The 12,775-nt window shown below is 46.1% G+C and overlaps 1 protein-coding gene across 1 annotated transcript in view; it reads left to right on the plus strand.

Annotated features, from left to right (window-relative positions):
- Positions 1 to 12,775, plus strand: part of PIGG (phosphatidylinositol glycan anchor biosynthesis class G (EMM blood group)) — an 809,046-nt gene that overhangs the window by 125,919 nt on the left and 670,352 nt on the right. Inside the window, exon 2 of the mRNA XM_078676334.1 lies at positions 10,394 to 10,599. Within this exon, the coding sequence (XP_078532460.1) occupies positions 10,394 to 10,599 (206 nt within the window). The remainder of the gene's footprint in view (positions 1 to 10,393; positions 10,600 to 12,775) is intronic.

A 12,775-nucleotide genomic window follows, 5' to 3' on the forward strand; every position in this document is an offset into this window, starting at 1 on the left:
GCGGATGACTGAAAGGAAGCACGCAGAGAAAAACTCTCACCTGAATACCAAGACCCCACTCAATGCGGGCTGCTATTTTGTAACGCGGTCCCAGCTGCTGTCAAGGTCGTCTCCTGAGCGAGTGGTGTAGTACACGGCTGAGACAGGGAGCGAAAAGACACAAAGTTCTACTGCACTCAAGATGGCAGTTGTGCTTCCGAAACTTATAATGAACAGCGCAAACCCTGCTGAAGAGAGAACCCAACGCACAACCTTATGGTGAGCCCATTGAGCAACATGTGTTCTGTTGAGGGAAACCAGACAAGCTAGACCCCCCCGAGCTACACCAGAGAATGGAAGACGCTGGGAAAGATCGAGTTTGTGTGCTTGTTTAGCTGTGTCCTCCACACTGCACATTTAAAACCAATTGAAACTCACGATTTTACAGCTGAGCTGTACTGAAGATACAACAGATGCTAGGGAGCTGTGCAGGCTGGCCACTGCATACCGAGCACATAGGTGGAACTGGTGGCCTGTTTCCTAAAATCAACCTTGAGTAACACAGAGACTAGCACAGCGTGAATGAATACATGTTCTGATGATGCAGTTGCATGACTTATGCATGCCAATACTCCCAATCCAGTAGGGAGACTCCTGATTTACCTGTGTAACTCGATGCTGCCAGCAAGAGCCACAGATGCACAGATCTGCTTGTACCTCCAGACTGTAAACGGGTGCCACTTGGCGCAAGGCAGGATCGCCTGAAATACAAGGCAATAGATCTGATGGAACATGGGGGGACCTTGAGGGCCTCGGTGAGCCCCATTGTCAACAATACAGCTTTAAGATGGAAAGAATGATAAAATCATAGACATGCACACCTCTGAGTCAGACCGGGTCAGCTGGCAGCCAATGCAACCTGGTTTGTTTGTTCTCCCCCCGGTGACGCAGACAAGGTGAGACTGATTAGTATATAGGATAAGAAGGCAGCGGCGGTCTGCACATTCTTGAAAACCATAGAGGGTCTTGGTGGCTTCAATGCTAACAGAGATCGTAAAAAAGAACTGTACTTTGCACTTCTTCACACCCTACTCCGAGGGATCTAATAGCACATGGGGAAACACAAGGGAAACAAACAAAAATCACCTTTAAGAGACACGGAAGTGGCAGCCAGGCTGCAACAGAAGATGCAACTGAGCATTCAGTAGCCCAATATCTATCAACAACAGAGAAAGACCCTGATCTCCCACTGTTACTACTGCTAAGGAAACTTCCTGGAAAAGATTGATTCCAAAATTGATACCCTTACAGATCACTTAGATCGCATGAAGGAGCACGTTGATGCTCATGACAACCAAAGTAGGCAACTAGAGCAGTGTTTGTCAGCTGCAGAAGATTTGATAAAATGACACAAAGAAAAAGTGCTTCAACTGGAAAAAGTACTACAGCTAATAAGAGCCAGGGACAAAGACTTGGAAGCCAGGTTGTGGCACGACAACTTGCACATCCTAGGAGCTTCAGGGCCAACAAAATGGGAAAAATTGAAGAATATGGAGAGAAACCTCTCAAGTACCTGTTTGCAGAGGCCTCAATTATTCCTCCCTTCTTTAGGGCGCATAGACTATTTGGGGTCCAAACCTTCGCCCGGGGCACCTGTGTGCCTGATAATGGCTCACCTTGTTAATTTCAAAGACCACAACACCTTGATATTAGGCTAAGAGCAGCAAGATTTGCATTGCAATGGTATCCCATATCCATGTACCTAGACGTTATGATCACAGTGCAGACATCCCAAAGCTGTACAAACATTACCACGCAGGCGTTACTAGAACAAGGGGTCATTTATCCTGGAGTATCTCCGTGTAACAACCCGATTTACCCGTTTAAGTAATCTAAGGATAATACTATGCATATGGTTTATTATTTGACAATTTCCTATTGCAGGACTCAGAATTTGTATTCTCGTTTGCCTCAAAGGTATTCATAATCCCCAAGTATTTTCAACAGAGTGGTGAAAAATGACCTGTCAAACTTTCACTGCGGCAGTAATCTATTGCAATACATAGACAACAGGTTAGTCTGCAGCCCCAGAGAACAACAGTGTAGAAGAGACACTATATCTCTTTTGGTCACTCTTGCACTGAGAGGATATAAAGTGGAGAAAGACAAATGTCAGTATTGTCAGGAGAAGGTCCACTATCTAGGGCCATTGCAGTCAGCTTCTGGTCGACAAGTAACTCCTGAGACAGCAGCATCTATACGCCAAATTACCAAACCAGAGACTGTTACGCAAATGCCGAAGTTCTTTGGACTCTGCAACTATGTGAGGCAGTGGGTCTTTGACTGCAACACTTTAATAGACACCCTGCTGACCTCTATGAAAAAACCCACAAAAGACAGCTACAATAAAATAACATGTACCCCAGAAATGAGGGAACAATTCCAAAGATTGAAAACTGTGATAACAGATGGCACAGTAATGCTTACTCTGTATGGCATTTAACAACTTTCATGGATGGGACTGACAGTATTACCTCGTACCCTGATACTCTGCGTGGTTAGGGTAGTCTTAGCCTTTTGAATGATGGCAAACACTGTATGTTCCAAATAAAGTGTCAGAGGTGCCCTGTAGGAAGGTAGATCCCTGACTATGGTTGCCCCCAACTTTTTGCCTGGTGTTTTGCTGGTTTTCTGACTTAGTTGACCTGGGACCCTGCTATTCAGGGCCCCAGGCCTACTGCTCTCTCTGTAAAATGGATTCCATGTACCTTAGGTACATATCTAAATTGGATACTGAGTCACCTTATCAGTCCCTGTACAGTGTACCTTAGGTACCCAGGGCATAGGTGTACCCAGGGCCTACCAGGGGCTGCAGCATGTATTATGCCACCCCTGGCTGGCCATCCAAATCTGACACAACTGGCTGCTTGACAGCTGGGGCAAGGTGGTGTACTCACCCTTTGCTTTAGATATAGTATACCTATATCTAACCCTAAAATGGACACACAGATCTCCTATCAGTCACTCCTATGGCAGGCCTTAACAATCCTGAAGGCAGAGTGCTTGGAATCGTGTGAGATGGTGCTCTGGCATGAGCTGAGCCTGTCTGCGGCTTTCGGGATCTATCCCTTAGCCGTTTCCATGATATCGCATACCATATACTCTTAAGTGCATTATAATCCTCGCGGTTAAATGCCAACTCTGGTATCGCTTTATCAAAACATGTCGAGTAAGGTGTCATACGACTTGGAATACTAACCCCTCGCCAATTCTGGCGACTGGGTTAGCATTCCACCCTTCTAGAGGGACACGACATGCATGTAACCCCTAAACCCGGTTAAAGTCAAACAGAGCCTCAGCTCCACAAAATGGATGCTGCCACCGAGACACAAGTCTGCCCTCCTGCTGCTGGGAGTCCTCCCAGAGCAGGAGATAAGGACCAAGGGTTTCCTGCCAGGGGCGGTGCCAGCACCGTCCCAGACAGGGTTTTGTGTATTGTAGGTAGGCAGGGCTACAGAAGAAGGTGACTGCACGTGGCACCCCGGTGCTCACTGTGCATAGGCTGGCTTGAACCAGTTCCAGGGACACTCCAGACCCTGTGCTGGGGAAAAGCCCGCCAAGGAAGTGGGTGTAACCACCCCCCTCCTGGTCCCACCCATAGGGCAGGACTTAGTCGCGTGCCAGCCCCCTTTTCCCAGATAAAGGTAGGGACTGGCCCCCTTCCAAATCAGATCATCTTTGGAATCAAGATACGACTTTCCACGAAAGGACTTCACGATTTCTTCTTCAAGATTCTCCCTTGTGGCTAAGGAGTAGTCACCCTGCATCCGCAGGCACCATCTAAGAACATTGCGGTCTGCTGCACGTCCTTCCTCCGGAATCCGACTGCCCAGCTCGACGAGACCCGGCTTCCCTGGCACCTCTGACCTCTACCCACCTCTACAGCACAGCTGAGAACCGTGGGTGCGACGAGACCTCGAGGGACCGGCCATCGCCAAGACTGCACGACTTCTGCACAGCAAGCCCACCGAGTAATTTCTTGGTGAGTGCTTTGGGGTCCGAGAAGCCCCCACCCTGAGCAGCTCCAGCACCGAAGAGCAGCCCCCCAGCATCTCCACGATCGGCGTGGGGCCCTTCTGCTTTTTGCTGCTCACCGCGTTGTTTGGCTACTAGCCCGCTGGCTTGTGGCCTTCCGAACGACGCCCGACGACAACACTGCTGCTGGTCTGGTTGCTCCAGACTGGCCCTTGCTTCCCTCCATCGGAGAAGTACCCTGGACCCTCCTGGTCCGCCCAAGACGCCATTTTAGGCCCACCGCGTGGGCCTTGCATTTGCCAAGACTTGTTGCCCAATCCTGGGTCCAGCGACGTCGACAGCAAGAACCTCCGTGGGACAGCTCGCACCTCCATCCTGGTCGCCGACAACGCCTCCTGGTCCGAGAGACTGCAGAGCCCAGCAGCGCCCACTCACCTGACTGCGGTGACTTCGCCCGGTGCCATCCTGGTGCCCACTTAATCACTGGCTAGTGATTCAAGAACTTGGTCCCCTCTGCTTTCAGGTTTCCTTCTTCCTTGATCCAGGCTTGGATCCATCGAACTTTCTTCACTGGTCGCCTGCCAGCAACTTCTTCCTTCCAGGCTCCTGGTCCGGCAACGAGGATTCCCGACGTCTTTTCAGACCTATGCAGCTGCAGCCCCTGGGCTAGGTAACTTCGGCACTTCGGTGTCCCAGCATAGCCTCACTATTCCAGGGTCAGGATCCACTGTCGTTTTCTCCCTACCAGGTCGGGTTCGCCCGTGAACACTAACTTTGTGAATTCTAGCTTCCATAGACTTTGTCCCGCATCCCGCGTGAGAGTGCACACTCTGCACCCGAGTTCCCTAGGCCTCCTGCTAGTAATCTAAAGGTTCAGTAGTCCAGTCCTAGCGATCCCAAAGCCTCTGAGAATCGTTACTTACCTGCTAGTAATTCGCATTCCACTTTTAGAGTATATGGTTTTTCGTGCCCCTCGGGCATTTGTGTATAACGTGCTAACTTAAGTATTTTCGTAAGAGTTTTTGTTGTGTGCCTAGCACCCTGTCCTCATAAAGAGTCCAGGGTTGTTGTGATTCTAATAAATACACTGTTTATTTTCATAACACTTGTGTGGTGTCCTTTCACTGGGTGTTCAAGGGGTAATGTGATGGTAAAACAGCTGGCTTAACACGCCCTCTAGAGTCTTAGCCTTAGACTGCTCGTATCCATGCTACTAGGATAGCTGGTCTATAAGGTTGACTTACAACCAATCATCAATAAGGGTTGTTTGGACTGTACCTTCCTACATAACCCCCCCCCCCAAACGAAAGGAGATAAGGCTAGCCTTGCCAGGTAAGCCTATATTGCCTGAGTGGCCATATAAGGAAGTACCAGCACTGGCATGGTTACCCCCTATCTCATGGTCCACTAAGCAATCCCTCACCCTAAGGGTGTCTGAGGGTCTCCACCATAGGGAATCTCTACCTGTGGTGTGTTTTGGCAAGGTAAAAGGCTGGTGCTGAAATGGAGTACTGAAGTGAGGCTCCACTAATTTTGGGCTCAGCTTCCTCCAATCATTTTCCACCATAGAGGCCTTTCTTTCCAAGACTGAGTTGTTTTGGGCTCTCAGGGTCAACCTCTGGCTACCTACAGCTGGAGGTTGGGTCCCTCTGTTTGGCTTACTGGAGGGACAGGTCAGGTTTGGGGCCCTCAGGTCCCAGGTTTGGCTGTGCCCAACAGTGTCCATCTGTGGGAGGTCCCTAACTAAATTTAAGGGGGATCCCTCAGGAGTTGGTTTTATTTTCACTTGGCTAGGACTACTAGCTTCAGTGCCCTTAATCTGCTGATTGGGGAATTCTTTTGGACAGGGGGCCCTTTGGGGTCCAACACTGGCCTCCCTGACCTCTACAGCCCTGGGCTGACTGAGGCAGGGTAGAGAGGGGCAGGTTACCTGCTCCAGACTGGGTCCCATCTTGGAAGGGTCCACTGACATCAGGGGTTCTGCCAGGCTAGGCCTGACTATCTCTGTGGCAGTTTCTTCACAAGGGGTCAGATCAGTTCCCTGAGGAGGCTGATCCTTCCCTAAAGTCTGGTGGGAGGGAGATTTCTCTTCCTCCTCAATGCTCTCTGTCTGAGTGGAGTGATCCATAGTTTCAGGCTTCACAACACTATAATCTGTCTGAGTTTGAGCTGTGGCCATCACAACTCTTCCAACCTTTTCAGGAGGGGGCTCAGTTTGGGTGTGGGCTGTTACCATGACAGCCTTGACAACCTGTTCTGGGAAGGAAGTTGTCTGAGATTGGGTTGTGACTGGCACAACCCTCCTGACCTGTTCAGGGAGGACATCTTGGACTGGGGCTGTGGCTATCACTGCCCCACTAACCTTACCATGGGTGTTTACCATTTTAGAATGTGTTTCTTGCTCTACCTCAGCCCAGGCTGAGAGCTCTAAATCATTCCCCAGTAGGCAATCTACAGGCAAGTTTGGTGACACTGCCACTCTCTTGTGGCCAGTGACACCTCCCCAGCTGAGATTGACCACTGCCATGGGATGATCTCTCTGCACTCCATCAATATTGGTCACCTGGTATGTGGCACCAGGTAAAAGTTGCCTTGAGGGGACTAGACTCTCAGTCACCATAGTGATGCTAGCCCCTGTATCTCTATAGGCCTCAACTTTTATACCATTGATGAGGGGCTCCTGTCTGTACTTGCCCAAAGTGTTGGGACAAGTTGTGAAGTTGGCAAACCCCATGCCAGTCTCACACACAAGAGTATCTAAGTCAGGGGACCTGGTTAGGCCAGAGTCCCCAGGAACTCCCAAAGTAAATGCACCCAAATTCTTGGGGGCACTCCCACCACCTGGGGGATTACTACTAGTAGTAACAGGAGGTTTGGGAATGTTACTTGGGGGTATGTTTTCCTTATTGTTATTCTTTGGGCAACTGCTGTCAGTTTTCAAATGTCCCACCTGTTTACAGGGATAACAATAAGGTTTCTTCTGGTTGTTGGAAGGATTCTGGGACCCACCCCCCTCAGAGGATGTTTGGGGCCCTGATGTGGTTTGATCTGGAGATTTATTCCCACCCTTCTCTTGAGGCTTGGTTGATTCCTTTTTCTGGTCACCACCTTGGTTCTTGGGCCTAATCCTGGTTCTGACCCATTTGTCTGCCCTCTTACCCAATTCTTGTGGAGAGGTCAGATCAGAGTCTACCAGGTGCTGGTGTAATAACTGGTTCTGACAATTATTTAAGACTTGCTCTCTCATAATACATGAAGGAGCACGTTGATGCTCATGACAACCAAAGTAGGCAACTAGAGCAGTGTTTGTCAGCTGCAGAAGATTTGATAAAATGACACAAAGAAAAAGTGCTTCAACTGGAAAAAGTACTACAGCTAATAAGAGCCAGGGACAAAGACTTGGAAGCCAGGTTGTGGCACGACAACTTGCACATCCTAGGAGCTTCAGGGCCAACAAAATGGGAAAAATTGAAGAATATGGAGAGAAACCTCTCAAGTACCTGTTTGCAGAGGCCTCAATTATTCCTCCCTTCGTTAGGGCGCATAGACTATTTGGGGTCCAAACCTTCGCCCGGGGCACCTGTGTGCCTGATAATGGCTCACCTTGTTAATTTCAAAGACCACAACACCTTGATATTAGGCTAAGAGCAGCAAGATTTGCATTGCAATGGTATCCCATATCCATGTACCTAGACGTTATGATCACAGTGCAGACATCCCAAAGCTGTACAAACATTACCACGCAGGCGTTACTAGAACAAGGGGTCATTTATCCTGGAGTATCTCCGTGTAACAACCCGATTTACCCGTTTAAGTAATCTAAGGATAATACTATGCATATGGTTTATTATTTGACAATTTCCTATTGCAGGACTCAGAATTTGTATTCTCGTTTGCCTCAAAGGTATTCATAATCCCCAAGTATTTTCAACAGATTGGTGAAAAATGACCTGTCAAACTTTCACTGCGGCAGTAATCTATTGCAATACATAGACAACAGGTTAGTCTGCAGCCCCAGAGAACAACAGTGTAGAAGAGACACTATATCTCTTTTGGTCACTCTTGCACTGAGAGGATATAAAGTGGAGAAAGACAAATGTCAGTATTGTCAGGAGAAGGTCCACTATCTAGGGCCATTGCAGTCAGCTTCTGGTCGACAAGTAACTCCTGAGACAGCAGCATCTATACGCCAAATTACCAAACCAGAGACTGTTACGCAAATGCCGAAGTTCTTTGGACTCTGCAACTATGTGAGGCAGTGGGTCTTTGACTGCAACACTTTAATAGACACCCTGCTGACCTCTATGAAAAAACCCACAAAAGACAGCTACAATAAAATAACATGTACCCCAGAAATGAGGGAACAATTCCAAAGATTGAAAACTGTGATAACAGATGGCACAGTAATGCTTACTCTGTATGGCATTTAACAACTTTCATGGATGGGACTGACAGTATTACCTCGTACCCTGATACTCTGCGTGGTTAGGGTAGTCTTAGCCTTTTGAATGATGGCAAACACTGTATGTTCCAAATAAAGTGTCGGAGGTGCCCCCATGACAATGGGGGTGCTTTTCTGTACTGCAAAGGCTGCAGTGGCGAGGGCTTGTTCATGGGGGTAATGTCCCATTACTACTGATTCCAACAGTCCCTTTATTACTGAGTCCAACAGACCACTAAAGTATGCAATGGGTTTATGTCCTAAAGGATATTTGTATGTGAGGACAGCCATCATTGCCTGTCCATTGTAGTGACAGAAGAGGTAGAACTCTTTGGTGTATACAAGGGTCCCCAAAACTGGGCCGTTTGTTATCTCAGTTTTCAATCTTTGGAAATGTTCCCTCATTTCTGGAGCCCAAAGAACTTCAGCATTTACTTAACAGTCTCTGGTTTGGTAACTTTGGCATATAGATGCTGCTGTCTCAGGAGTTACTTGTCGACCAGAAGCTGACTCCAATTGCCCTAGATAGTGGACCTTCTCCTGACAATACTGAAATTTGTCTTTCTCCACTTTATATCCTTTCTGTGCAAGAGTGACCAAAATAGATATAGTGTCTCTTCTACACTGTTGTTCTGTGGGGCTGCAGACTAATCTGCTGCCTATGTATTGCAATAGATTACTGCCGCAGTGAAAGTTTGACAGGTTATTTTTCACCACTCTTGAAAATTCTTGGGGATTATGAATACCCTTGAGGCAAACAAGAATACAAATGCTGAGTCCTGCAGTAGGAAATTGTTGTCAAATAATAAACCATGTGCGAAGTATTAACCTTAGATTACTTAATCGGGTAAATTGGGTTGTTACAAGGAGATACTCCAGGATAAATGATCTCTTGCTCTAGTAACGCCTGTATGGTGGGGGAAATGCCCTCATCTGCTTCTTTGGATAGGGGATACTGCCTCACCCTAGGCAAGATAGCACCCTCTTTTAATGTTATTCTGACTGGGGTGGCTACACCGATAATACTTACATTATAGGGACTCTTGGTCCACAGAGTATCTGATTTTTGGTAAAGATTCGTATCTGACAGAATCAAAGGCCCTACCTTGTGATGGGCATCGTTACTTCCAATAACGTCCTTAATGGTATGTAATTTTGAAAAAAAATAATAGTTTCATAGGATCTTGATCGAATAGCTGGTCATTCAGTATTTGTTTGACTGTTTTACCTGGCTTAATGAATATAACACATGCCCATAGAATATGGTTATGATCACATGCTATCGGAGTGCCCTAGGTTGGCATTACTTCTAAGGCCTCTATTTGTAGTATCAACTCGCTCTCAGATATCCAAGAAGTCTGTCCCTGTCGTTGGAAAAGGAACTCCTTGGTTAACTGAACCTATCTTCCCAATAGCTCTGGTGTTTCTGCCACTATTTTGTATATTGCTGTTTGTAAATGCCTTTTATATCAATGGGTCGAGCTATGATTTGATCTCCAGTTCAAGAATCTACTGTTACAGCCTCGATCCTGGAAGTGGGAATTCCAAGGGTGGAACAGATCATAGTACCATCAGGCTCAAAATGGATACTCATGTTTAGTTTAGCCATAAGATCTCTTCCCAATAATTTAGCTGGGGAAGTTGGGGAAAATAGTCAATTCAAAAAGGACAGTCTGATCGTAAAACGAAAATGGTTGAATTGGTCAGCACGAGCTGTCACATGTAGCAAAGGAAACTCAAAGAAGATCTTCATCTAAGCGCCTCCAGCTCTTTAGCTTACAATGCAATAAATTGATGTTTGTGAATTAAATGTTCATTGTACAAGAGTTTGTATCATGAAATGTCTATTAAAGTATATTTTTGGCATGTCTGTTGTACATGTCGTTGTACCTTTGAGCAGTTCATTTAATCAGTTTCTGATTTTGTACACCTGTTTAGGAACTACATCCAACTGGAGCAGGCTTCTACCTCCCCTTTTCAAAAGAGCGGTGCTGGTCATGATTGATGCCTTGAGAGAGGATTTTGTGTTTGGACCCAAAGGCAAGCAGTTCATGCCTTACATCACACAGCTTGTAGAAAAAGGAACATCACGCAGCTTTATAGCAGAAGCAACTCCCCCCACGGTTACTATGCCTCGAATCAAGGTAAATCCAACCAGTAGTTAATTTATCTGTTCAGGAACACTTGGTTTTCTCGACTTCTATGAAAGTATGCTGTAGTTTTGTATGCGAGTTAATACTTACACACATTTGGCCTATTTTTGAGGCATCTATGGGTCTTGCCTGAGACAGCGCGTGCGCTAGTGAGGCATTTTTGCTTCCAGGAGATATTGTTTCTACAAGGGACTTGGAACCCGCTCACTGCTTATTATAAATTGGTTTCATTTCCTTCTTATTTCCTGCCTTGCTATTGGCCAGCGTATGCTGGCTTCACTTTTCTTCTTTTTTGTGGCACATGGTTGTATTGACTACTCCATCTTGATTTAGGGTCCTTTCTCTGCTGCCGCTGTGATTGAGGTACACTTTTTCCTGTTGTCTGTATTGATCCCTACCCCATAAGTGGGAAAACAACCATTGGTAAATGCAATAGGTTTCACCTATGTGATTATTAATACTTTTTTGTTGTAAGTTTTAGCTTGGTGAGCAGGTGTAAAACTGATTTGGTAAAATAATATTTGAACCTGAATGCCAGACGGTATGAGTGTGACATGCAAAAGGAGTGCATGCTCACCGATTGATGTAAAGAATAGAAGAATACATTACTCTCTGTGGGACACTGTAGAAGAATAACAGATTAGCACAGGGACAATAGAGTGAATGCAGAGGCGAGGAGGGGGGACAGGTGGGAAGTGAGTGTATTAGAAGGAAGGACCGGGCAGAGGGAAAAATATTAAAACAGTGTGTGTGTGTGTGTGTGATACAAAAGAAATACTAAAAGAAGGCACTATGTTAAGTGGAGAGATTAAGGGATAAATAATGGGGAAATTAACAAAGGAAAGCACGAGAGAAGGATGTATTGAGGAAGGTTGTAAAAATATAAGTAAGGATTTAGGAAAAAGGAAAGGGAGGGTCAGCGAGCAAGTAAATAATTAAAGAGAAAAGAAATGTGCCGGCAAAACGTAACAATGTATTCTATGGCCTCAAATAGGCACTGTACGCCATTCACATAAAATGTATGGATTTCCAGCAATCCTTCATTCCCCATAGTGGTGCAATGAAAACATGCAGGCATGCTTATGCACTTTGTAAAGACTTCAGTTGGGTAGTGCCAGCTAGGCCTGCTGCACAACCACATGATTAAAAGTGAAAAATCAGTTATGCTTGTAACATGTAAGTTGTAGAAGGTCTTGCATGTCACAATGATATGGCGACACCCTACCTGTGGATTCTTGATTAGGTCTTATAAATACATATGCAGTCATAAAAAAACAAGCATTTGCAATGCAATAGGTCTTGCATTTACAAGAGTTTGAGCTATTGGCATTGTAAATTACGATGCTTTTTTATTTATGAGCTGTTTTTAAAACAGATAAATAAAAGGCATTGTCATATACAATGCCATAGCTTAAACTCTAATAAATGTGAGACCTATTGCTTTGCAAATGCGTTCTGGGCCCATACTATCAAAATAAAAAAAAGTTAGGCAAGAGCGTGTCCTGCCTGCAACAGCAGGCAGGACAAAGCTATTTGAGTAAATAGTGCTCGGAGCATTGAGGCCTACCAAGATCCAATACACATGACAGGGGGTGTCGCCATGAGAGGTTACAAAATGAGACAAGGCGGTACTAAGGAGGGACTACTAAGCCTATTGACCAATGAACAGCACAGTTTACAGTGGACAATGACACAAGCCAGTAAAGAATATGGACGTAGAGTGGGCGAAGCTTCAAGTCTCAACCTGAATGCAGCATGCCTCGCCGAGCATTATAGGTAACTTTCTGTGGCACTACTACCTTAATATTTTGATGTTTTAACACATACTAACACTGCATGTGCAAAGGTTCCACCTCAGTGGTACCTTCTATCACACAATACTGAGACCAGCAACTCAAATGTGACCCGCTGCAATGGGTCCATTTTAGCTACAAATTTCGAAATATTTTGTGATGCGTGTGTGAAAATTGTGTTGGCTGAGATCTAGGCTCCTTCTAGGAACCCCCGCCTTTCCCAAACCTTAGTAATGCTGTTATCTGTGGTAGAGGTGGGCGAGCAACTGAAAGCTCGAGCCAGGCATGAGGCTGAAGTCTGGCTCAGCTCAAGGTCCTGTTGGAACCTCGAGCCCATAACAAGCCTATCTTTAATGGGGCTTCTGCCTGCCTCC

This window comes from Lissotriton helveticus, chromosome 2_1 (assembly GCF_964261635.1).
Source record: "Lissotriton helveticus chromosome 2_1, aLisHel1.1, whole genome shotgun sequence".
Classification (NCBI taxonomy): Eukaryota; Metazoa; Chordata; class Amphibia; order Caudata; family Salamandridae; genus Lissotriton; species Lissotriton helveticus.